Below are 27,419 nucleotides of genomic sequence, written 5' to 3'. Positions count from 1 at the left end.
TATTTTGGAACATGGTGGGTATTTTAAAAGAGATGTGCCTCTAAGATGATACTGAAGCAGAAATGGGTGGCACATTGTATGAAACTGTCACTGTACTGCCCATGGGAGCTTCCAGTATAGTGCTACAGCAGGGACTGTAAGTTCAAATTAAGACAGTCCTATTAGAAAGGCTATTTAGAAGGTGAGAGAACACTGGGTAATGTGTTTGGCTTTTGCTTCCAATCTTGCTAACATGGTGACCCAGGGTGTTCCTTGTTGGTGAACTACCATGGTGATAGTATGTTTTTTTTTAAAGCCAGTCTGAAAAAAATCACAGGGGCTCCATCTGGGACAGAATGCTGTTCGAGTTCTCATGGGTTACAAAATTCATGGTGTGAAGCCAGTCAGACCTCACCACAGGGGAGTTTGGAAACACTAGGGATAGCATGTTATCTGACTCAGCATCCCCCTTTGTTTGGAACCCACTGGGATGCATAAGGAAAAATGGGATTTGGCCTAAGACTCTTTTCCTAGATCAAGTGAGCACATTTAGAGTAGATATTATAGATATGGGAGTCTTTTGGTTTAAAGGGATAAGCATGTATATGTGTTAAAAACAGGATCATTTGGGGGTAGATACACCTATGTTTTGTGCTAGAACCTAAGGATAATTTAAAGTAGCCCTTATTGAATGAACCTTGGGGGAAGGTGGAATATGAACGCTTCTTGATTATTTTAGCACATTTTCAAAATGTAGCAATTGGGACATCATTCTTCAGAAGAAAGGATGGAAACAATTTGTATTTTTTAAGCATAGTTTAGTGCAAGAAATCAAACTAATAGAGGCTTTTTATTCTGTTAGAATTATATTTTAGCAATAGAGTACCATGGGGGGAAAAAGAAGTAAAATTAAAAAGGCACAAATAAATTCGTTTTATACAGGGGGATAAGTTTAGAAAAATAAGTATGAGTGTGGGGAAATGCTAAGTGACATCTATTACACACACAAAAGAAAAAATACCAAGGTTAATAGCACTAAAATGAAGTTAATATATTTAGAAACAAGTGTACCAGTCATCGAGTCCTTATGGATAGACAAATGGAGAAAGGGATGGGCAGAACAGAGGAATGTTTTGCATTTCTGCAAGCACAAAAAAATTAGAAAAATTTAAAAAAATCCCTGAAAGTACCAAAAACAACAAACCGGTTAGAAATGGATCTGCTCAGACCAGGGATTCAGCACAGTGAACTTAGCATTCCTGGTTGCCCTGGGAACAGCTCAATCTAATAAAATCTAATAAAAATTGCAAATGCAATAAATAGTGTTAGCAGTGGCTTAGGTAGCTCCACTTGGGGAAGGATATAGTAAGGCATTTAGAAGGGATTTGTGCCACAGAAAAAGATCGACTTGATGAGAAGAGGAACTCGAGTTCCATATAACAGGTTAACTTGAGAGAGCCTGGGAATGCTGCAGACCTGTCTTCCCCACTGACTTTATCTGTGTAGCTGATAAATCAAGGGTCTGCATAGCCCTGTTGCTTCGCCTGCTCTACAGAGTCCACGTGGCTGCCTGGAAGAAACAATGAACTGGGAAGCAGCAGCTGCTCATTCTCCTGGTGACCCATGTCAACTGTCTGGGGTCACAGAATCGTGACTCCTGCTGTTTAGACTCTTCCAGGCCCATAGCATCGCTCAGGGGGAGGTTTTAGGATCAGCACCATAGCTCTCTCTCTGCTTGACTGACTAACGATGCCTCGGCAGTCCAATTCAGTTATCTGTACTCATGGAAAACATAAAATCTGGAGATGTTCACTGATTTGATCTCTACAAATTATATGACTGTGTTAAATTATCACGGGTACCCTGAGACTATTTATGTCAAAAAATTATTTAAAATAATCTGGAGAATTTTGTACTCTAGCAGTAATTCTGAAAATTCCTAAAACCAAGTTATAACTTTAGAAAATAAGCTGGAAAGATATGTACATAGTAAACAGACAAACAAAAACAACAATGTATTCAACTCACCTTTCTAATATCTCATCAAAGACATGAAAACAGATATTTTCAAGAATGGTTCCAACCATGAATTTCCACCTCTGGCCCCATGCCCACCCAGAGAGCAGGACTCAGAGGGGCTGGCCTTCTAAAGCAAGTTCCCACAGGTTGTTCTTGAGAGGAAACCTTCATGGTGCTGGGATTACTGAGGCCAGATCAGCTCTCAATTCATTCTTTTGAAACATCCGGTTCTCCTTCCCTCCACCTTCCACCTTATCAAAGCAGATGGGCATCTGAGAACTGGCTGGGGCACCTCGCCCCCAGCTGCATGTCCTTACTGAGATGGCAGCGGGTGATTCTTATTAACGTGCTGGTGCCAATGCCTGTTTCTTGCTCAATAACAAAAACAAAAGGAGGCACAACTGGTGCACAAAACTCAGATAGGGCAACTACACTTCCCGTCCATCACAGCGATGAGACCTAGAGTTATCTGCAAAGAGAGACGTGAATAACGACAACCAACAAGGGCATTGACTATCTGGGTTTCACCAAGACAAACTTTAAAGCAACAGCTTTTAAAACATGTGTCTGGAGTTTGGGCAAAACTACTTAGAACATGGAATCCATGAGCTCTATACAAGAATAGGCCTTACAAGTTAACAAGTTCAAGAACCAGTACCATTTCAACAACAGGAGCAAAACCAATAACATAGTAAGGGCATTAAAAAACCTAATTTTCCTGATGACTTATGAATTCTTCATCATGATTAGACACTGATCCTGGGACAGAAGTTTAGGAGCCACTAATTTAGTTCAGAGCCCACATTTTGCAGATGGAGACAGTAAGGCCCATCCAGAGAGTGGCAGTGCCAAGGCCACAATGTCCAGCTCCTGCCTAGACCAGCACTTTCCTCCCTCTCACCAGAGCGACACCTTGCAACACAGAAAGGAGGCTCAGCACCTCCTCCACCTCCCACCTCACTACAAGCCCAAGTACGTGTATTAGCTGCAGGAGGAGACACCAGGTGACAACAGAAGCATCTGCCTCCAGCTTTCCTCTTACTTTGCAGGTGACCATTCTAGCCCTCTGCAGGGCAGGAGTCATTTTTACACCATGGGTCTCCTAAAGCTTCTTGTTCTCTTTCCTGCTTTCTTTCTATTGATTCCACTTCACCATTCCAGCTCCTTCCATTCTAACACCAGACAGTGGTAATCGTAGGGTTGGGGTGTTTGTCACAGGGTTTTTACTCAAGTAAGGATTAAAACGCCAGCTGAGATCAGGGTTTCTCTAGCACCAAGTTAATTTTTCTTTACCAGAATACCCAAAATTAGTGCTTTTATTAAACTTTCATGAAATGGAAATAAGTTGAAGTTTGCTCTAGTTCATTCGATTCTCCCTACAAATATATAATTTAAACTCTGGTAGTTATTAAAAGTGAATTACATGATCAAAGGGAAAGTCTAATAAATAAACTGAAGGGTTTCTGTTCTCCTAGGATTTCTTAAATTCCAAATGTGCTGTATTTTTGAAAGGTAAGCAGGTGTCTTAAAACAAAAGGTTTCCCCTAAACTCAAATATCTTACAATTTAGGATTAAAACATATTCTCAAAAATGCAGCTGAAATCTGTCTTTACAACCTATCGCTACTGCTCCCCCAACTAAAGCTATTCTAAAAACATTCAGCAAAGCTCTCAGCAAAACATGCCTCTGAATAATAAACTATTTACCTACATATTATGTGCTAGAGAAAGCTTAGACACCCCAATCTCTCCTCACCCCTCTAAGAAACTTTAATAAAGATGTTTACATTTTTTAGAATTAAAATGTGAAAAACAAACAACAACAACAAAAAAACAAAACACCTTGAGTCCAGCCATGGGGAAAGCTCAAGCTTTCTACGATAATGGGAATCATTATGACAAGACTATTCTAGCAGAGCATTCCGATGTCCACAGCAAGTATGAAAAGAACTCCAGAGTTTGTGTAACATCAGCAAAGCTAAATGTTACCACACTTGCAAACCACCACCAGGATGAGACAGGCATACTGGTCTTAAACATGAGATGCCAACTTCAGAATAAGCCAGCTTCACCAAAGAAAAGGCAAGTACACTAAAGCAGAAGCACTACGTTCAGAGAGTGAGGGGATTTGAGAAAATCTGGAGCTTTCAAAATTCATTCTGTGGGTTCCTTCACTTGAAAAGCCTTCTACTCAGCATATGAAGAAATGTAAAAAGCTAGTTAACCTTCATGGTTATTCTTAACTGATGAAATTAACATTGGACTTTTCTGCTGGTTCACTTCGGGGATATTGCAAGAGAAAGGGAAAATAGCAAACTAGCTTTTTCCATTTTTATTATGAATTCCAGCCTTGTGGAGTAGCAGAGCTGGAGTTGCATAATAGCACCGGGAAAGGTCTGAAGTGTTGAGAAGCTGGCACGAAGGCAAGGCTGCACACTTCTGTCATCTTACCAGGTGGAAACCTATGGTCACAGGCTACCTAGACCATATTTGGAGGAAAAAAGAGAGACTTTAAAAATAACTTTCAACGTCTTGAAGGAAAAATAATAATAAGTCCATAGGCAAGTCGTTCTCCTAATTGCAGAGCAGCAGTAAAATGAGCTGCCTGGCAACGAGTTTCCAAGTGTGCAGCCACAGCTAATTCCACGAGACTGAAGTGTGAGGTGCGGTGGTGGTTTTTTCTTTCTTTTAATTGCAGAGGCACAAAGAATGGAAACTGCCCTGAACACTCACAAGTAAAAGGCTCATTTCATTACAAATACAGCTGGAGTCAGTTGCCCATGCAAAGTACATGTATATTAAAGGAGCGAATAAAACATACCCATTCCGAGAGGTCACTGAGCTAGCAAAATCAAAAACAAAACAGTAAATGGATATTTTAGTGTGTGTAGGTCTTGCGGGAAGCTTTCAATTTATTTAAGGAATCTACTGATGCTTACTAAGAGAAAAAAAAAAAAAACAAAACAATGAGATAAAGGGGGTGGATTTCCTACCTGGGAATTATTTTGTTATCTTAGCTGGAAGTTAACAGTGGAAATATATGCAAAGTTTGTTTTTCTTTTTTTCCCCCCAGTACAGTGCTGATGTCATCAAGAAACTATAAGCAAGCAATGTGCTGTATTCTAAGCTGGCTGTAGCACTTTTCCATAATTACATTTATATAAGAAAATTCACCTAAGAAAAATGGTCAGTACATCAGGCAATTTGGGATTTTTCTTAGAAATACTGTAAATCATCAATCAATAAATCAATCAATCATATTTTTCTTACACCAAAGAAGGTGCTTTCTTACCATGAAGTAAGGTCTTCCAGATGGCACATTTTAGCTAAAAATCATGTCACCAAAAGGCCAGTCCAAAAATGAAATATGAGTTATTTGTACACATCTTCATAAATATTAGCAAGGAAACATTAAAATCCATTACATCAGCATAAAATCCTAAAATCATAGCATAACGTGAGGAAGAAAGTAAGAAGGGGGAAGGAAAGGGGAAGAGGAAAGTCACATGTTTGATGACAATTTGGTCTGAGAAAGAAACACGTTGAAACCTTAGTTTGGAGACCTCTCATTTGCAATAATATTTAATTTCTCAAAATAATGCCTGGCTCTTTGAGGAAAGAAATCTTGTCAAATATACAAGATATGTCCCATATTCTTCCATAAGACAATTTACAGGAGAATCATGACTCGAAAAAACCCCCCAAAACCATAAAATTACATAGTTAACACTTAGTGCTTTAGGGTTGCCATCTTGGATGTACTTTGGAAAATGCTCTTTGTCCACAGCAAAGCAGAAGGAGAATAAACACACTTGTTCTCTAAATTCTACCTAGATATATGGGAGCTACAGTCTCAAGAATGATGGCCAAGATAAACGGGACATTTCCCCAGACCTAATCTGTGATGGGCTACAGCCCATGAGACGCACCAGAGAAGTGAGGAGGTGACACTATTCCCCTTTAACTTGGTGCACTACAACCATCACAGACTGGAGAAAGGACGTTTGCGTCTAAGCGATGTTGTCATTTGGAGATGCTGACTCCGAAGCCCAGAGGTGGTGGTTGTGGTGGCAATGTTAGGACCAAATCTAACTAAACCAGTCTGTCACCAAAACAGGCTGCCTCCCACGAGTAAATCTGGAAGGTGAACTCTTAACACCGGGCAGATTTTAAAGAGTAGGTTTCAACAGGCATTTGCACGTAAGAGCAATTTTACCAAATAGAGTTGTTATTCTGTGAATATAAAAATACTATTTCTGCAGCAGGTGTGGGTGACCAGCCAGCCATTAAAAAAAGGAAAAGGTAGCATCCCAAAGTAGAATGTTGTTTTTTCCTCCCTTTTTCCAAAGAAAAAGCAAGGTCAAATCAAGTGAGTTAAGAATTTAATGATGTAGTGCCCGGCTCTTACCATTTAGGTGCCAGGCGGGGGAATATCCCCACGGTCAACAGCCTGACAGGCACTGGCACTGGGGTGGGGTGGTCCTGAGTGAGGGCACAAAGCTTGTTCTTTGTCAGCTTGAGGCAGTGGCTTTTTACTAAGCAGCACAAAGGAACTGTCAACACTGAGTGTGGCTGTCCTGGTGCGTCCCGGCTGCCCTGGCTGTAAGGCCTTGACGCACACATGGGCAAGCCCTAGGACACCACAGTGTGAGCCTAAGTGACTTTGTACTTTTTCTGCAGACGAGATCTCATGAACTATTCTGAAGTATAATCAATGCCTACCCTTAGACTTGACTTACTAAATGATTTATTTCTCTCTTTTAAAAAAGTCTAATATTTAAAAAAAATGTAAGTGGGGCTGAGGTTTATTTAGAGTTATATACACAGTTCCTCCATCAGTTTTGTTTCCTCCCCATACATATACCCAAATAAATTCTCACTCTGAGTTTCTTCTGACAGTTATAAAGGGAAGACAAAAACCTCAGAATGAGAGGCAACAGTGGAATGATGGTGGTAGTCTATCATCCCGGTTCTCCGCTATGATACAGAAACGTTGGTGGGAACGCAGGGACCCAGGAAGAAAGAGGCAGGATTCTATTAGCCTCTTCATTCTAGATGAGGTCACACAAGATCTCTAAATCTGGCCATAGCCAGAGGGCAGACTTTAAACAAGGGGCTTCTAATTCCCTCATCAGCATCTACTTTGATTTATTTTATCACCTAGCAGTGTCAGGGTAGATGCATCTTTAGCAGATCCTTTTTTAATGATGTTGCCACCTGTCACCAAATATTCTGTGACTTTAATATGAGTAAATGTCCTGAACTTGGCTGCAAGGTCTCTCATAACATGTACTATAAGGACCTTTACACGAATACAGCATAATGTCTGTTTATGTTTCACTAGTCACATGATGCCAGGAAATGACCCCTAGCAGTCATGGGCATGTCATCCTCAGGCAGCAGTAACATGTGACAAAGGTGCCACACCACACACGTGCATTTCTCTAGCAACTGTGCTGTGTGTAATATTCCCCGCCATAAAGACAAAGGCAAGCCAAGGGAGCCCGAAGCTCCTTTTTAGAGATAATGGGACTGTCACCTAAGTATTAATACAGAAAACGAAGAACTTCTCAGTGAGGACATCTGTGATAAAGGTTCTTGCAGAAACAATATCTTTCCAGGTCACATTTCTCAATCCAAGTGAGAAGACTGTGTATTAGCACACCAGATAGTTTAGCATCTGAAGTTAAGCATGATCTTATGTGTGTTCTAGATACGGATAAAGTATAACAGTAACCTTGCAACCATAACATGAGTTCATTTTATATTTATATTTCACCTCTTTGTTTTAGTTGTAAAGGTCTGACATTGAGGAAGTAAACTTTTAGAGAAAACCTTATCAGAAAGGGTACAGTTGGTAATTGTGTTAATCAAGGCCTTTCACTGCCATAAGCATTATGCCAATTCATGTCAAAACCCATTTGGAGATAGCAGGCCTACATTTAACGTGCCTCCTGGCCTTGTAGCACGGGACTCTCCTTCCTTTGAGGCAGTTTGAATATTCCCAAAGGACCTGTGTGACAAGAAGATGTGGACCAAAGATGACGAGAGGAACCAATACATGTTTCCATTCTTACTGGCAGTTGGAGGCACTGATCTCATTTAATTTTCACCCAGCCTTATGAGGTAGCCTGCATTTTGAAGATGTGGAAAGTAAGGCACAGAAAGGAGAAATAATTTGCCCCAGAGGTCACCTGGTCCAGCACAGGCTGGAATGAAAACCTATCTGCCTGACCCTCAAGACAGTTTTTCTCACTACAAATGTTGGTTGTGCTGTTATAACTTTACAGTCATCTCTATAGATGATGGGATTAAAGGCTTCAAGGGAGACGGTGACATCTCTTTTGGCCTCATGTCCTGCTGAAGGTTGCTGGACATTCCATATGCTATAGGTCTAGTCAATCGAAAATGTGAAAATAATATTTGTATGCGGCAATTTTACTTCAAAATTGGCCACGGTGCCAAGCATCTATCCCTCGGTAATTTTCCCCAGAATAAAAGTAGGATAGGATTAGATCAGAGGTGAAATGATCCAAGGATGAGCTTAGCTAGGGCAGACTCTGAGAAGTACCAAACGTTCTCTGCTCCCGGGTCCTCCTCCTCATTTATTCTCCTTCTCAGCAGAAAGCTGGCTCCCCCGTGCTGCGGGCTGTAGCTGAGAACATTTCAGTAATCAAAAAACCTCTCTGCTGTTAAATTTGGCTGGGCACCTTTGTTTTCTTTGTTAGTAATAGAAATTACTGTAGAATTGTAAATCCTTGCAAAAGACTTCCGTACACTCATCATGTGAATGAACAAACAACTGAAGTCATTTTTTAAAATGTCCAGTTGCTACACAGCAGTGAACAAACACCACGCAAGGAACCAATGTATAACTAAAAGGAGACATTACACTCTTCAAAACATCCTGGTTTGGTGGCAGTCATGATCATTAGTGAAAGTAATATCTATTTAAAAGCAGAAAACAGCTATTTCCAAACAGAATGGAATGGCATGCGAAAGAGGCACCATCACACTCAAACATCCCCAGGCTCTCCAGAGAATCATTATGGTCTGTCATGTTAACTCACTTCCTTTTTTATTTTTCCTCTTTTTCTTCCCTGCTGAATATTATCTTTTAAAATCAAATTAAGTACTAATAGTCAATGTGCACGGTAATTGCTTCAGAAAAGCAAAACAATCAGACTCAAGAGATTTATGTAAAAATAGTATTTCTCATACTAAAGGCTAAGAGCCCAGATGGAATTTTAAGAGAGTTACAAGAGGGTTCTAGTGCCTGAAGCTGCTGCCCAGGTATCTGTTTTGTAAAGCCACCAATGAATAATACAATAATATGATTTGCAAAGAATATCATCTGTGCTCCATTTCCCTTCTCAAGTCCCTTCCCTCTATCTCTGAGATCTCTAGTGAATGATAATAATAATAGTAATAAATATGTCAAGATGGGAAAAACTATTAGATCTCTCTTATCTTTGGTAAAATAGCACAAAAAGGCAATATGACATGTGAAATTTCCGAGTCTGACCCAACATGGTGATTTTTGTTAGCCAATGGGTATTAATAAAAATGTCATGGATCATTTATTTTGGACTTGAGTTTTCAACAAGAGTAAATTCTTCTAATAAGATTTAACGTATATGTTTTTAAATATTGTAAATTATAGATGGGTCCTGAAATATATACCTATATTGAATAAACTTCTGGTATAACATGCCTGGTAATTATGGTAGGTCTTAGTCATATATTCTAAAACTAAGGGTTCAATTTCATTAAGGTGGTCTTCACATTCTATTTGGAAAATGAATTATTACTTATTCCTCTTTAAGACAAACCAAGTTAAGACTATTAAGTTCTTGGCAACAAAGGAGAACCCAGAACTTTTGAATCTACTTTCTCATCTCTAGGGCATCCTGAACCAGTCAAGCTAAATGATAAAGAAAAAGAAGTCCTATGAAATACACTTTTTGAACAAAACAAGGTAAGAAAATACCCAGTAAATAATTCTCCAATTAACACGGTACCCATCTTCCAAATTTCTATCTGGAGCCATAAATAGGGTAGGTCTAGTGGATTTTGCTTGACATTGAAAGTGGTGATATTTAAAACCAACCAGGTCTCTCTCATCAACGATTTCTGTATATGATGAGACTTGGAAAAAGAGTGATCTACAAAATTGTTTCCCTAAACTGGAAATCTTTGAAAGTATGTGGAAAACATAGGATGCTGAGGTCAGTGCAGGGAAGCGGGAAGTGAACCCAGATTGAGGGGAGTGCAAATGAACAAAAATCTCACCTGTGTTAATGCTCTAGGGAACAAAGCAAAGCTAGTCCCAGGCATCTGACTAAAGCATAGTATCATATTCTCGCTCTGTTGCCCAGGCTAGAGTGCCGTGGTGTCAGCCTAGCTCACAGCAACCTCAAACTCCTGGGCTTAAGAGATCCTACTGCCTCAGCCTCCAGGGTAGCTGGGACTATAGGCATGTGCCACCATACCCAGCTAATTTTTTTCTATATATATTTTTAGTTGTCCATATAATTTCTTTCTATTTTTAGTAGAGTCGGGGTCTTGCTCTTGCTCAGGCTGGTCTCGAACTCCTGATCTCGAGCGATCCTCCTGCCTCCGCCTCCCACAGTGCTAGGATTACAGGTGTGAGGCCACCATGCCCGGCCAGTATCATATTATTCTAACCCAAAGAAGTGAAGCAGCACAAATATTTGGTGTTAAGGATCCTAGAGATCTACTTAAACATCCTAATTTTATAGGTGAGAACACTGTGGCCCCAAGAGAACAGAGGACATGCCTGAGATCACATTGAGAGTTGGAAGATGACCAACATGTAAACACTGATTCCCTTGATTCCATCGTCATTGTCTCTTCTACCACAAGTGAGACACTTCTGTATTATGTATGAGTTCATTCAAGTCAAGTAAGAATAAACTGTGTGACTGGGTACCTGCCAACAGTTCCTACCCACAGGCAGTGTACTCTCCAGTATAGCGGAATGCAAATCAGCTGTTCCAGCAGCCACTGTTGCAATTACAGCACAGAGTGATAAGAACTAGGACAGAAAAAGTCCTTACTGTTGCCCAAACAACAGACTTGTGGGATTGGTAGAGGCTTCTGTACTGATCTAATATCTAAACTGGTTCCTTGAAGGATAAGTGGGGATTATACTAATATAAGGGAAGAAAGAGAGGAGGAAGAAATCTGTTCCATGTGGAGGAAACAGCTGATACGCAGTACAGAGGCAAAAGGGACTCAAACTGAGGCATGTTTGAGGCAGGGAGAGGAATTCTGTGTGGCTGGGACACTGAGTGCTCCATGGGACGTGATGAGACATGGGGTGGGAAAGGTGAGCAGGGCTCACCAAATCCTTAAGGGCTTTATGTTCTGTTTTAAAATTTGGAATTTATCTCAAGGTGATGAGAAGACAAAGGATTTAGAAACAGGGCGGTGTAATACTTGGATCTGCATTTTGGAAAGAACATTATGACTGCTGAGTGCAAAAAAGGGAGGAGGGGGTAAGGACAGAAGGAATCGAAGCAGTAAGCAGGCAGCTGCGGCAACCAGAAGGTGGAGCGTAGTCGGCTCATGGAGTGTGGGGGAGCAGGGAGGGTGGGGGAGAAGTAGTGGAATTTGAGATATTCAGGCAGGAGAATTAAAGTATTTGCTAATAAATGGATATAAATGAAAGTGAGCCATTAGGGAAAGGAAGAGTCAGAAATTATTCTGAAGTATCTGGCCAAAGTCTTGCCCCAAAGACCTTCTGGCATGGGAGATCTGGAGCATTTTTTTTAGTTAAACACGTAAGGACCAGTTTATTGACAATAGACAATCCTGTATTTGCTCATCATCAGTGAAACCATCAAGTTCTGAGCACATGTCAAAGACTCTAAATTCTACAGGAAATCCTCTTCAAACTGTTGTAACCTGGTTATGCTCCGTGAGGGCAGTCATAAATCCCCAGTGAGATTTTCCCAAGAAAAAAGAAACTGCCCAACAGGCATCCTCGATCTACAGGCCCTCTTAGTCTCTCCACATGTCCTGGTGAATTCTGGGGTAGGAGAGGGGAGTAGGTGCAGTGTTTTATGCCCTTGCTCAGCCAGCATTAGTGGTGGTCTCTTCTGTTTTCTGGTGGAAGCTGATTAATCCAAAGGAAGCAGGATGAGCGTTGCTGAATAAGAAGCACCTACACTCGAGAAAGATTTCCTATCTCCATATGGGTCATCTCAAGGGTCCTAAAATTTTCCAGTTCAAAACTGGAGGGATGAAATGTAGAACGTACTTTTGGGCTGTGGTGTGTCCCAATCCCAACCTAGGACGTAATTCAGGTACTCACCCCTTCGCCGCCATTTTCACCTGTGTTGGCAAGCATTTCCTGCAGGGCTCTGACAGAGAGGGACTGCTCCAGCACAAAATTGCAGACGCAGAGATCTGGAGGAATATACTGTGGAAATAAAACCAGAATGAGGATACCTACTCATGTCAGTCAGGGATCAGTCACGCAATAACATCTCAAGGGCAGAGAGCATGTGAATCAAAATGACAGTTGGATGGATGAATAGGAAAGCAGAAAGGTGGCTTTCGCTTATTCAAGTTAAGAGGGGTTTTAAGCTGGATTCTAAAGGATGAGAAGAAGAAAAGCCCCAAGTCTCAAGGGAACAGTGACCAAGATGTTGGGACCAGTTTGAGGGAGGGCTGGGGGTGCATATGAGAGAACACCCACATAGCCCTGCTGAAGAAGGGACAGGCAGGGACGGCTGACCTACACTCACGTCTGGGGGCACCAAAGGAAGAAAGTCACTGGGATCGCACACCCAATAATCTGTAAGAGGGCAGTGGATACACTGGACTGTGGCTCTGGACAATAGTGACCAAGACAGAGAATCATTTATTTGTTAAGAAAACCAGGATCTCACAGTAAAAAAACAGGCAACAGAGGGGGTTAAGAGCTATATAAATATAACTTGACAAAGAAATGTCCAGAACTTTAATAATTGATGACTCCTGTAACAATCATTCTAATTTATTAGAATCAGCTAACAGTGATCAGTTAACATTATGATAATCCCTGCCTGTTTGGGAACGGTTTCTCAACAACAGATAACGACAGCCTTCTCTGCATACTCACTAGTAATAGTTAATACTTAATGAGTATTTTTTCTATGCCAGGCAATGTTCTAAGTGCTTTGCATATATTAATTCATCTAACCCTCACAACTACTCTATAAGATAGAGGCTATTAATATTCCAGTTTATAATCAAGGAAACCAAGGCATAGAGAAGTTAGGTCAGCTGTCCAAGTGTTACATTTGGCTGAGTCAGATTCAAATCCAGACAGTCTGTCTCCAAAGTCTATACGCTTAACCCCACACTGTTCCTGTGATTAATAAAATATTAAAGATTTTTTTCACGACTAGATCACCTTAGATCAGCAAATATTCAAATATTACATTTATGTAAAATGCAGTGCTTAATATTGAAAAAGATAAAAAGAAACATAAAACAAAATCATTGCTCTTCAGGAGCTTACAGTCCAGTTTCATGACCCACCATTTTCCTTGGGAATAGAGTTTGCGATCACCTTGCATACCAACCCTTTGTTTACTACGTGATATTGGCAGGACGTCAATACCATGAGAATAACAGGAATGAGGAATGAGGGCCAAAAGTCACCAATAGCCATGCCTAACACTTCAAGACAGGTAAAGCTGTTTCCATGGAGCTCCAATTTAAAAGCCAAAGCAAGCCTGCAACTAAGGCTCAGATAACCTCTCTGATGTCAGCATTTCCATTTTTAAAATAAACATAATGGAATTGATCGTCTTTAAGTTTCTTTTCATTTCCAAGTGCTTGTTTGTTCGTCATCCCCTCCCAACCTCAATGTTCTCAAAAATAAAATGATGGACCTGCTGGATCTGCCCACCGTTTTCCTTTGTTAACATTCTAAGACTCCCTAAGCCAGAAAAGGGCAATCTTGTCCCAAAGGCTATTGCCTATGGGTGACTTACACTTTCAAGTACTTGTCTACTATGTACTTTTCTACTTAAATACTTTCCTAGTCAAGGTCCCTAAGGAAGGGAACCCTAAAAATCTCATCTTCTTAGAATTCTAGCATTACAGAAATTTTCCCAGTTCTTTTTATTAAAATAATTAACCAAGAAGAGACTGTAACACAAGGAGGATTATAGCCTTTATTTTATAACTTTTTTCACTGTTGTTTTCAAAGTCTGTTCCCAAAGCAGGTAATTAACTCATTTGTACGAGACTTGAACAAGCAGGCAGCTGGTGATGAAGGGCAGAACTTCATGTCCAGGAAGTGTTTTTAAAGCACATTTAGCATCATTACAAGTAGCATTCAATTATATGATAAAGCATTTCCCTAAAGACCTTGTACCATAAACATGCTTTATTCAACCTTAGTCTCCCAGAATATGATGCCACCTCAGGAGATTTTACAGAGATTTTTCTGTCACTCTTAGCCTACCTGGACTTCATGTCCCCAGAATAGGAAGCATAAAAGCCAGGGTTCAGTTGTTTCTTCCTCCTCTACTTCACTAGAGCATGTGATTTGGAGATTTCCATTCAGGAATATCTGCAGTTTCAGTTGGTACATCAAAGGCTGTTTTCTGATGAACTTATTTGCCAAACATTCATGCCTACTTTTACAATTAACCTGTTTCTTCCATTCTTATTAAGACAGAACCCTTCGTAGCTCCAAGTGCTAAACATCCTGCCCGTAGATGAGATCGTGGGATTCTCAGCCAGCTTTCTTTCTTTGTGTCTGGTTTTCTTGGAAAGGAGACAGGAGCTTTCCTATCTCTACCATCATCCATGCTGATGGAGGACCACCAAGAGATAACACAGTCACTAGGCGTGCTGTTATTAGATCTGTCCCTTCCCTCCAGATACTGAAAGTCTCCAGGTGGTCATGAATTTATTACTAGTGGGAATGGCTACATTTAAGCAGGGAGATGGTGTGCATGGGGAATAAGCACCTCCAATTTGAGCACTATCCCTGCCAGTGGTTTACATAGTTTCCTTTCTTTTTAGTTTCTCTCCCTCTAAAGTGTAGTACCTGCCTGGACTTTCTGCACTTGGGAATAAGATCGCACCACTCCAACAGCACACAGAGCAATGCGTGGGCAGTAGTAAGGAAGGGAACAGGGCAACAGGAATATCTGGAGAAAAACAAAATGCAACTAGCAACTTGTGATATGAATGGAGCTCAGAGCACAGAGCCATCTGACCTGCTATGCCAGCTGCCATCCTTAATTAAACTCTGAGCTGGCCTGAGCTCACACCTCCATGCTCCTGAAGAATGAGCAAAGGCCACTGGTCCATTAAAGCTAATTTGTTTGCAGCCGTGAAAGTCCCTCGGGAGGCCAGCTCATTGTCTCTGTGCTCTGGAGGCTGTGCCTCAGTCACTCTGCCTGGCAGGCGTGGGGCAAGTGTTTGATGATTCTCAGCACGGAGAGAAGGGCTCTGTTGACATCTGTTCTGAAATAGCTTCTCATCACTCTCCCCAGCCCTGTCCTGAGCCTAGAGAAGCACTACATTTCCAAGTGTCCTACAGAAAACCTTGAGATGCCAGGTTCTGGGTAAGCCAGGAACTAGTATTCATTTAACCTCACCATGTGGAAAACAGCTGGAGGGAAAGCCTGTCTGTCCTCTGTGCTTCATAAATCTATGTAATGGCATTTTTTTTTTTTTTTTGGTGGGGGGGCTTACTGAATCCAGGATAGTAGCAATCTGCTACCCTTTTGTTGTAGTCATTTAACATTTCTCTATCTGGTACACTGCAACAGGCACAGACTCTGTCTCCTAAGACTATGCAGGAGTATATTACTAACAGTGGCTACAGCTGTACACAAATTGCATTCGGCACTCGCCTGCCTGGCTGAGCTCCTTCCTCAAGACTTCTGCTTATTACTCAAGAGGTCTTTCTTCTCCCAGTGTCATGGGCCCCTTTCACTGCTGTTAATCCATCCAGTTTGTACATAACCATGCCTCAGTGATACATCTTGTGAGTGCATCGATAGCTCTGAAGGCAATATAGGATATATCAGTGAAGAGTGAATACCCTGGTGTAGGACTGCCTGAGGTCAGCTCTCTGTTCAATTACTCACCAGCTGAATGACGTTAGGCAGGTAACTCTGTGCCTCAGTTTTCTTTTCTGTACAATAGAGATATAATAGTTCCTACTTTTCAGAATAGACTGAGCTTTTTGGTTAAAAGGCTTAAAATAATGTCTTTATATAGTAAATACTTAATACATGTCACAAAATATACAACAAAGATCAGTGAAATCAAAACACCAACAACTCAAATGTTCACTTATATATCTAATATTTTTGAAATTCCTATTTTGTGTAAGTATAAGTCAAAATCTCTGTCCTCCATGATTATGTGATCTAGTGGAATATTGGGGAAGTAAATGAATAATTTCCAAAGAGCAAGACAAAAGACCTAGAGGGGAGTAAGAAAGCATGTGAGTAAGCACATAGAGTTGATGATGGCTGGAGTGGAGTAAAGTGGAGAGGAGATGGAAAGCAGTAGAGAGTGAGGGAGGAGGGGGACTGGGAGAGGGAGGGAGAAGAAGAGGGAGATGGGGGAGAGGGAGGGAGACAGAGAGGAAGGGAGAAAGGGAGAGGGAGACAGAGGGAAAAGGGAAGAGGGAGAGGGAGAAAGAGAGGGAGAGAGGGAGCAGAAGGGAGGAAGGGAGGGAGGGAGGAAGGGAGGGAGGGAGAGATTGTGTGTGAGAAAGAGAGGGGAGGGGAGCAAGCATGAAGAGGTGAGAAATGAGGCTGAAGAAGAAGCAGGGATTAGACTGAGAAGGGTCTTGAGTCCTCTTATTAAGGAACAGTCTGGACTTTATTTTCAGAGCAATAAGATATGATTAAAAATAGCTATGTAGGAAGTGATACAATCAAATTAGCATTTTGAAAGATCATTGTAGGTCCAGTATCAAGAAGGCTAAATTGATTTTGATAAAAGTGCCAAGAGTATACATTGGGGAAAGGACAGTCTCTTCAATAAATGTTCTGGGAAAACTGAATATCCATATGCAGAAGAATGAAACTAGACCCCTATCTCTCACCATACGCAAAAATCAACTCAAAAGGGATTAAAGACTTAAATGTAAGATCCAAAATTATAAAACAACTAGAAGAAAACATTCAAGAAACACTTTAGGACTTTGGTCTGGACAAAGATTTTATGGATAAGACCTAAAAAGCATAGACAAAAAAAAGCAAAAATAGACAAACGTGATTATATCAAACTAAAAATATCCCGCACAGCAAAGGAAACAATAAACAAAGAGACAATCTGCAGAATGGGAGAAAATATTTGCAAACTATTCATCCAACAAGGGATTAATATTCAGAACAAAGAATTCAAACAACTCAACAGCAAAACAATAAATAATCCGATTAAAAAGTATGCAAATGATCTGAATAAACATTTCTCAAAAGAAGACATACAAATGGAAAACAAGTATGTGAAAAAATGCTGAACATCACTAATCATCAGGGAAATGCAAATCAAAACCACAATGTGATAACATCTCATCCCAGTTAGGATGGCTATTGTCAAAATAAAAAAAGTAACAAATGCTGGTGAGCATCCAGAGAAAAGGGAACTCACACACCGTTGGTGGGAATGTAAATTAGTACAGCCATTATGCAAAACAAAATAGAAGTTCCTCAAGAAACTAAAAATAGAACTTAACATGTGATCCAGCAATCCCACTACTAAGTATTTACCCAAAGAAATCAGTATATATATATATATATATATGTATTAAAAAATGGAATCAATATGTTAAAGAGATAGCTACACTCTCATGTTTACTGCAGGATTATTCATAATAGCCAAGACATGGAATCAACCTAAGTGCCCATCAGCAGATGAATGGATAAAGAAAATGTGGTATATATAAACAATGGAATACTATTCAGCCTTAAAAAGAATGAATTACTGCCACTTGTGGCAACATGGGTTAGCCTGGAGGACATTATGTTAAATAAAAAAAAGCCAGGCACAGAAATAAACACTGCATGTTCTCACTTATATGTGGAATCTAAAGAAGTTGATTTCATGGAAGTAGAGAGTAGAATAGTCGTTACCAGAGGCTGGGAAGGGTGGGGTAGTGGGGGTTATAGGGAGAGGTTGGTTAACAGACACAAAATTATAGCCATATAGGAGAAATAAGTTTTACTGTTCTACAGCACTGTAGGGTGACTATAATTAACAATAATCCACTGTGTATTTTCAAATAGCAATGAGAATTTTGAATGTTCCCAACACAAAGAAATGATAAATGTTTGAGGTGACAGAGATGCTAATTACTCTGATCTGATCATTACACATTGTATACATGTATTAAAATATCACATTGTGCCCCCAAAATATGTACAATTATCATGTGTCAATTAAAAAAAGAGATAAAGAGGGCTAGACAAGCAGAAAGACAAGTTAGGAGGTTGTTGCTGTAAACTGGGTAGGAAGTAACAATGGCCTGAATTAAAGGACTCATAGTAGGGATGGAGATAAGGGAATGGATCTTAAAAATCTCGACAAGTTAAGAGAGATAAGGTCTGGTGACTAGTTGGATGTGGGAGATAGAGAAGGAGTGGAAGATGACCAGATTTCCACTGGATGGGATGGAGTGCAAAAGGGATAGACTCAGTAAGAACGAGCCATGGTGAGTAGCAGAAGGACCATGCAGACATCAATGATACTTGGCAAATCACCCACTGGATCCTCTCATATGGGCCAATAGAAAGGTGATGAGATGGTGGAGAACTTTCTGTGATGATGTATGGGTATCCCTGCATATGTCAGCAGAGGTAGGCTCATCTGAGAGGAGAGGAAGAATCTGGGTGACTGATGTGTATTCTCCACAGGAGAAGTCCTAGAGGCTGGGTAACCAGGGTCAGCTGGACCACCTCACTTCCTCTTCCTATATCCATCACACAGCCATTCAGTACTTAGAGAACCTAACAATATGCAGTCAGTGCCTCTCCAGGTGCTGTGGGCACAAAGACACAAAATAAGACATGGAATTTTTAACCTATTTGAAGAGATGTATCTACTATACATGAGACTTCATAAAACAATAAAGAAGAGTATATTCAATGCCAAATCAAGAGGTTTGTCAAAATAATAAAAGCCATGTATGACAAACTCACAGCCAACATCATACTGAATGGGGAAAAGTTGAAAGCATTCCTCTTAAGAACTGGAACAAGACACGGTTGCCCACTGTCACCACTTCTATTCAACATAGTGCTGGAAGTCCTAGCCAGAGCAATCAGACAAGAGAAAAAAAATAAAGGGCATCCAAATTGGAAAAGAGGAGGTTGAACTATCTCTGTTTGCTGATGATATGATCTTATATCTAGAAGCTCTTAAAGACTCCTCCAAAAGACTCCTAGAATAAATAAATTCAGTAAAGTCTCGGGTTATAAAATTAATGTACACAAATCAGTAACATTTCTATATACTTATAATAGTCAAGCTGAGAGTCAAATCAAGAACTCAATACCATTCACAATAGCTGCAAAGAAAATGAAATACCTAGGAATATACTTAACCAAGGAGGTGAAAGTTCTCTACAAGGAGAACTACAGAACACTGATGAAAGAAATCACAGATGACACAAACAAATAGAAAAACATTACAGGCTCATGGATTGTAAGAATCAATATTGTTAATCATCAGGAAAATGCAAATTAAAATCACAGTGAGATACCACCTTATCCCTCCCAGAATGGCCATTATTAAAAAGTCAAAAATCAATAGATGTTGGCTTGGATGCAATGAAAAGGGAATGCCTATACACCGTCGGTGGGAATGTAAACTAGTATAATCTCTATAGAAAACAGTCTGGAGAACTCTCAAAGAACTAAAAGTAGACCTACCATTCAATCCAGCAATACCACCACTGGATATCTACCCAAAGGAAAAGAAGTCATTATATCAAAAAGATACTGGCACCCAAAGGTTTATTGCAGCACAATTCACAATTACAAAGATATGGAATCAACCTAAGTGCCCATCAACTGATGAGAAGACAGCAGTGTATATATACACACACACACACATACATACACACACCATGGAGTACTACTCAGTCATAAAAAAAGAACGAAATAATGTCATTTCCAGCAACTTAGATGGAAATGGAGACCATTATGCTAAGTGAAGTATTCTCAGGAATGGAAAAATAAATCCCACGTTCTCACTTATAAGTGGGAGCTAAATGGTGGGTATATATGGTCATAAAGTGGCATAATGGGCATTGGAAAATAAGAAGGGGGAGGGCGGAAGAGAAGTGAGGAATAAAAATTTTCCTATTGGGTACAAGATACACTACTCTGGTCTCAGATACACGGAAAGCCCTGACTTCAGCATTATACAGTTTATCCATGCAACAAAAAAACACTTGTACCATACATACATACATAGAGAGGTTTGGTATTTAAAGTCCTGCAAGAATCCTCCCAGAGATGTTGTTCAATAGAAAAGCTTGGATTGAAAGAATAAAGAGGATTTATTCTTACTTGGGCAAGAAGGAGTTTCTGCACATAGTCAAGAACTCAAATTTTTGTTTAATGAATAATCAAGATCGAAGAGTTATTCTTTCCAGTTTCTATGTTGTATGTGTGTTCTTCCCTTCTGTTTAAAATTCCATTAATTGAAGCAGCATTTTAAGTCATGGGCTTTACAAAAGCTCTGTCCTTGCTTCCTTTTGTTTTCTCACCCAACTTCTCAAAGAAAAAGGTCAAGGACATGATGGTCTCATGAATGGGGAAGTGGAGTGAGCAAAGGAAGGAGAAAGTAGTGGATAACTTCTTACTGATCTTTCTGTCTATACCTCCCACCCCATTCTCAGAACTGAGCAGTTAGATGAATGCTATCAATGTGGTATTGTACTCTTATATGCTGACAGGTCTACCTGGACTCAGTCTGACTGCCACGTGGGTATGCCTGCAAGGTGAAGTAATTCCTAAGGTCAAGCACCTGGGACAAAAGAGGGCCTGTGAGAACACAGGCCAGAATTAAGGAAGTACAGCTGGGCTGAAAGAAGTGACTGTCACATTCTTGGATCCAGTTATGGAGAGTCAAGATAGACATTGGGGTGTTCTTGGGCAATAGATGTTACAGAAGCATCCAACTGGAGATAGGTCTGAAGGTAGGAGGCAAGGCACTTGGGCAGGTCATGCTCTTTCCTGGGGTTCCATGCAAACAGGGACAGCAGCAGTGAGCATGTTAATTGTGTAAGAATCAGAACATTTAAGCCATAATGGTAGAATATCTTGGACCTCCCATCTTCATTTTTTCTTGGGTTATTCCTCAGTGTTTAACAATTTTTTTTTTAAGTTCTAGTGTGCTTGGTTGGATTTCAATAAATTGAAGAAAGAATTTTTGGTCTACAAGTGAGCCAAAACATTAAAGGAAGCAAGGTGCCTGCCTGGCCAACAGAGTGGTAATCGAACAGGAGAATCATGAGATAGCAACAGGCAGGCAAAGCTGGGGTTACCTGACTGGCCCAGCCCTCATCCTATTTAGGTTTGATCCTTGTATTTAATAACTTCTGAATTTTATTAATAAGGACAGTATCTCAATTGTCCCCTTTATGCTCTATCCATGTTGCTCGAGACTGCCTAGTCCACAAATAAATATGGCTGGTGTTCATTGTCATGGCTATAGATTTCAAATTTTCTGGACAAAGGGCATCTATTTCTCCAGGGGCACCATGTCTGTTGGTAACAGGCAAAGCTGAACTCAGTCCCCAGTGGTCTGGCTTCTACATGCATTGTTTTTATGCCATTTCACCACACTGCTTCAAACAGGACTGATTACTATCACCCTGTGATGGCTCCGTATAGTCCTACTCAAATATATGGATGAGAAGACTTCACAAGCTCTCCTGGGCAGAAAGTCATTCTCTTCTCTAGAAAAAGTGCCGGGTCATCCAGGCCCCTCTGAGTACAGTGGGATGGGATGAGACCAACTTTTCATGGAACAGGAGCAAGATAGTGGAGATGGGCTGTGTAGTTTGTATTTCAGGAGCTTTGAATAATTTACAGACATTATCTCATCCACCTACAGCATGAGCTCATTTACAGACTTCCAATCAATTATTGATAATACATAATTATTTGTATTGTGTTTATACTTCAAAGGCAGAGCCAGTCATTAACCAAATTAACACCCACACTTCATCTCAACCACAGTTTATTTAAGTATTTATTTTTGCAGTTAAGTGCTTTTGAAACATACCTTTGTCACCTCTGGAAAGTTGTTGATAGTTTATAATGAAGAAAGTTATACAGTGAATGGTTAAATCTGAAGCTCTGGATTTCTACAAAAATAGTTGGTGGTTTTACAACTATATTGGAGGTAGGTCAACTGAGATACACAGGAAATAGGTAAAACTTATGTGAGCAAGTAGAGAAAAAATAGAATCCATACATACATTTAAGATGCATCTACATACCTACCTATTTAATTATGTCAGACCCTGCACTAAATGCTTTATAAATATTGTCTTAATTAACTCTTACCTCAGCCATTTTAGAGATGAGATTGTAGCCATTTTTCAGATGAGAAGAAAAGACTCAGAAAGGCTGAAACACTTCCCCATAATCACACTGCTGGGAAGAACATGTAAACCCTAAATTTCAGATTGAACATTTTCTGACTCATACCACATCAATATCCCAGAAGAGAGGGTTTCCATCCCTATCCTAAGGTTGCAGAATGCTAATCCCACCAGGCTACCTACCTCCCAACTCCTATACCTTAAGTGAAGTTAAAGACTTCATATTAGGTTCTTGACTATCTCAAAAAGCATTTTCTATTTTGGCGGCCACTGGGAATATAAAGACCATGAACTGAAGTTACTGGGACTGTCAGGGCTCAAGAGCTTGTAAAATCTATATTCATGGCAAGTGAGATCATTTCCATTTTTTTTTTTTTTTTTTTTTTTTTTTTTGTTGAGACAGAGTCTCACTTTGTTGCCCAGGCTAGAGTGAGTGCCGTGGCATCAGCTTAGCTCACAGCAACCTCAGACTCCTCGGCTTAAGTGATCCTACTGCCTCAGCCTCCCGAGTAGCTGGGACTACAGGCATGCGCCACTATGCCCGACTAATTTTTTCTATATAGATTTTTAGTTGTCCATATAATGTCTTTCCATTTTTAGTAGAGACGGGGTCTCGCTCAGGCTGGTCTCGAACTCCTGACCTTGAGCAATCCACCCGCCTCGGCCTCCCAGAGTGCTAGGATTACAGGCGTGAGCCACCGCGCCCGGCCTCCATTTTATGTAGTTCTAAAATCTGAGACCAATTCACAATGCAAGCTTTCTCTTCCAGAAGACGATTCAACTTTGGCCACTATGGGACAAGTTTCAACCATGAACATACATGTGTAGATTTTAAACATGTGCATATCCAGATTTTATACATTTTGAAGGAAAAGACTGACTGTGTTAAAAGTTGTTATCATGGAATAAGGTTAAAATGTATGAAATCTTACTTAAATTAAAAAAAAAGTTTGTTATGGTAAAAGAGTCTTTCTGAAAATACATATAAACTATTCACAATAGTTGAGCTCTAATTTTGCTCGGACACTGCTAACGAAAGCCATTATATGTAAATAGTAAGGTTTACAAAATTTAAACTTATAGCTGGATATAATTATTTTGGGGGAGGAGAAGTGGAAGATGTCAGTATCTTTTAAAAGAATGAAGTAAAGAAGACCCCTTCTGATGTCTGAGGAATAAACCACAGAAATGTGATGCTTTCAGCATAAAGACAGTCTCTAAGTGCTTCTTTATTCTAGGAATAAGCGAGCTCCCCTGAGACAACTGACGGCAGCAGAAAGACACTACAGCAGCGCCAGGAGACTTACAAAGCAGAGCACTCCCAGCCCTGAGTACAGCCATAGCTGTTTCTAGATGCTATGGCTGGCCTCCGACACAAGAGAAATATTCAGAAGAAAATGGTTGGAATAAATTGATCATGGAAATTGATCAAGGAAAAGGGAGAAGGTTATCAAATTACAGAAAGGTGTTGGCTCTTTTAAAAATAAAATAAAGAGCTTGTTCTAGGGAGATTAAATATTTACTTAAGGAAAGTGCTTGCTGATGCGTTTCTTATGTAAGGGAGGTACGACTGCCACCTAGAAGCAGGAAATCCAAATTGCAGGACAAGTATCCTCTGACAAAATGTCTCGCTGAGAAATGCCAACCTGAACTGATGAAGAGCTAAAAACACCCACAATCACTGTTTCTTTGCCCATCCCTCAAATGGCCATACATATAGCTGTTTAATTGACACTGACTGACAGATCCATTAAAGTCTGGCCTCTTCTAGGGAGAATGTTTATTAATTCAAATGACAGCAATGCTTGCAACACCAATTTTTTTTTTGATGATGCTCAGAGATTTCTCACAAGAGCTAAAACAAATATAAGCTTGTTCGAGAAGCATTAATGCAGAAACATGGTGAGCCCAAGAACCTCCTGGGTAAGACTGCTGATATTTCAGATTCCTCGAACTCTTCTCCAGGTGGGTACTTTAAAAGAATATCCCAGGTGATTATCAAGCAAGAGGTCTTTGACCCCTGTATGAGAGACACTGCAGAACAATTAGAACAAACATGCAAATTCAGGCCCCTGACAGTGAGTGATTCTCACTCTATATCTATCTTTAAAGAGTTCAATTCATCAAAATATAAAAAGTCCTTTCAAATGAATAATCCAATCATTGGAGATATACATGATTGTTGTTTTCATGATTTTGTTTGATATGGCCCCAACCAAAAGCAATGCTGAAGTGCCCTGGACACCTACATTCCGCCAAGCATCAGTCGTTTCTGGTAGTGAGTTAGGAAGAATGTTACCGAGAACCTGGAGAAAATTAGTGCTGCAAAGCTTGTGTTCTTTGAAGTAAGAAAGAGGGGGCAGCCAAAGAATCAGAGACAAAACGCTGGACAGCTGGCTTGCAAAACTGCTTGCTGGGAAAAAGCATAAGTGACAGGTTGGATGGCTGATTTAGTTCTCGATTGAGCCAAATTTCCCTCTCTGCCTGGCAGCGCATGGCGGCATGTTAAATGACTAAGGTACAGATAGGTGGAAACTTGGAACACTTGCACCTGGAAAAACAAGCTGTGTTGATGAGCAGCAACTAACACCTACTGCTGATGGACAGAGATATGTGAAGCACTGACTCTTTATATGGTCATAAAAATATACGGCCATAAATAAAACTATGACTTAATGAGTAGCATAGGTACTACAACAAGCTCTGTGGATGCTTCATAAGCGCCTAAAATCCCTAGAATTCTAGATTTTGTTGGGCACTAGGATGAGAAACGGTGAAGATGTTATTCTGAAAAGCTTGCATATCAGAAAAATAGTAGATCAGGACAGAGGAAAGGCAGGATGTCCAATAGCAGATAAAGCAATCACAGTGTCCCATGAATAAGTAGGGCTGTGAGCATCAGCTGGGGGAGGAAGGCAGGGTATGGAATGGTGGAGTTAGGATAAGGTAAGACTGGCAGAGACATGCGAGGTGGGATGAATGCTGAGGGGAGAGGGGAAGTCTAGTCTCAGGCTAACATTTATGTTTTCCCCTTGAGCTCGGTTTACTTTAGTTTTGGTGGGAGGAACACAGACCAGTATTGCATATCCCACATATTCCTCTGCTCTTCCACTTACCCCCTCCTCCCTTTGGAGTGATGACGTGGTTGTTGTTACAGAATTGAGAAACCATGGTGAGGCTGTTCTCTATTAACAAGGCAGTGGTATCTGGCAGCTGCAGGGTGAGAGAATTTGTGTCTCTTGGCCTTTTCATTGCATAACAGGAAGGGGAAGATTGAGAAAATTGTGAGGCACCCACGAGAGCTGAAGAAATGCCAAGCTGGAACTGAAGACTGATGGGCAGAACAGAGACACTGAGTGCCCAGAGGCAGGGATGTCCCCTTAGCTGCAATTGTCATCAGCATCGTTCATCCCTTTGGGAGCACCCCAAGTGTGCCAGGTTCTGCCTTGACTGCAGTCTTTGAGGCTGACGGACTCATGATCAGAAGTGGACACAAAGTTCAGGGGAATGAAGGGCAAGGACAACAGCTTGGCTTCCAAATGTTTTGAATTTTTTTCCAATGCCTTCTTCCCACTCTCAAACTGATTCCAAATTCCAGTGTGGACATGCAGTTTTTATTTTTCACTCTCTACATGGCATTTTTTTTTTTTTTTTTTTTTTTTTTTTGCTTTGAGAGACATAAGCAAATCACTAGAGACTAGTTCTGGATTTAAAAAAAATTGGCAGGAGTACATGAACAGATATCATAAAATTTGCAGTTTTAGAAAAGTTTTGTGGAAATAAATAAGTTATAAATATTTTTCTCCAAAATGAAGAAAGTCCTCTTATCTCTCCATTGAGAACTAGACCCCATCCCCTCAAGCTGCCTTATAGGGTCTGAGCTAAACTACCACCACCAGATGTTTACATCTGCAAGGGTTAGTACTACACATCCCCACTGCAATGGGGCAAGTAACACTCATCACAGACATTTAAAACTATATACATTGAGCAGAGATTTAGCACTGCTGGTCAGGGGCTGCAGGAGTTAAAAATGATCACTTAGTAATCAGCACTGCTTGAGTACAATGGCAGTAGAGAGACCTATCATCTCCTTGAGCTGTGTCTTCTTCAGTCCTGTCATCCTTACCAGAAAGAGTTGTAAGTGGAGAGGATGGAGAAAATCAAAATGCTCATTGAACTGTGGAGGTATGTCGAGACTTGCTCTGCCCACATCTTCCCCAGTTGAAGTTACCGATACCTTTTCACCGGGGGCATGAGCTGGCTCTAATAAACACAAGGAAACCATCAGGAGATTCAGTTTCTTCCTACTTAAACCTAATCCATCACTCAGTATTTTGCAGGATTGGCAAGGAAATACCATGTCAAATGCTGCCTCTGCCCAACCACCCAAGTTCCCATGACTGGGCTTTCACCTTGAGTTCCCTTCCTCCGCTCTAAGTCACTAACTGAGGTTCCCATCAACAATGAGGATAGGGAAGGGGTGTTGAGTGATGGATAATGGCCTTTCTCTCCCCCTCCTGGATAACCAGGAGTTATGTCCAATATGTAATGGTTGAGTTAACTTGGCAGCACCGGAGGGAATGAACACACTGATAGAAACTGATGGAGCAATGCCACACCTCAAAAAGGAAAGTCCTTGTTCGTGGTGACCTAAGCAAAGTCTATCAGACCCCATGAAGATAAATGCTCCAAATTAGCCAGTTGCTCTCCTGCAGAATTCATCCTTATGTTCCCAGTGAACAAGACACAGATGAAAGCCATGTTTGGCTTCCTATTAAACTTGTGTATTTCGTGAAGGAAGTGA

The 27,419-nt window shown here is 40.5% G+C and overlaps 1 protein-coding gene across 1 annotated transcript in view; it reads right to left on the bottom strand.

The window, feature by feature from the left end:
- RYR3 (ryanodine receptor 3) overlaps nt 1-27,419 on the bottom strand; it is a 342,229-nt gene that overhangs the window by 296,719 nt on the left and 18,091 nt on the right. The window contains 1 exon segment of the mRNA XM_069492266.1: nt 12,338-12,445. Coding sequence (XP_069348367.1) covers nt 12,338-12,445 — 108 coding nt within the window.

The sequence above is a fragment of the Eulemur rufifrons genome, chromosome 2, assembly GCF_041146395.1.
Source record: "Eulemur rufifrons isolate Redbay chromosome 2, OSU_ERuf_1, whole genome shotgun sequence".
NCBI lineage: Eukaryota > Metazoa > Chordata > Mammalia > Primates > Lemuridae > Eulemur > Eulemur rufifrons.
The sequence above is the reverse complement of the archived record's forward strand: the minus strand, read 5'-3'. Positions and strand labels throughout refer to the sequence as shown.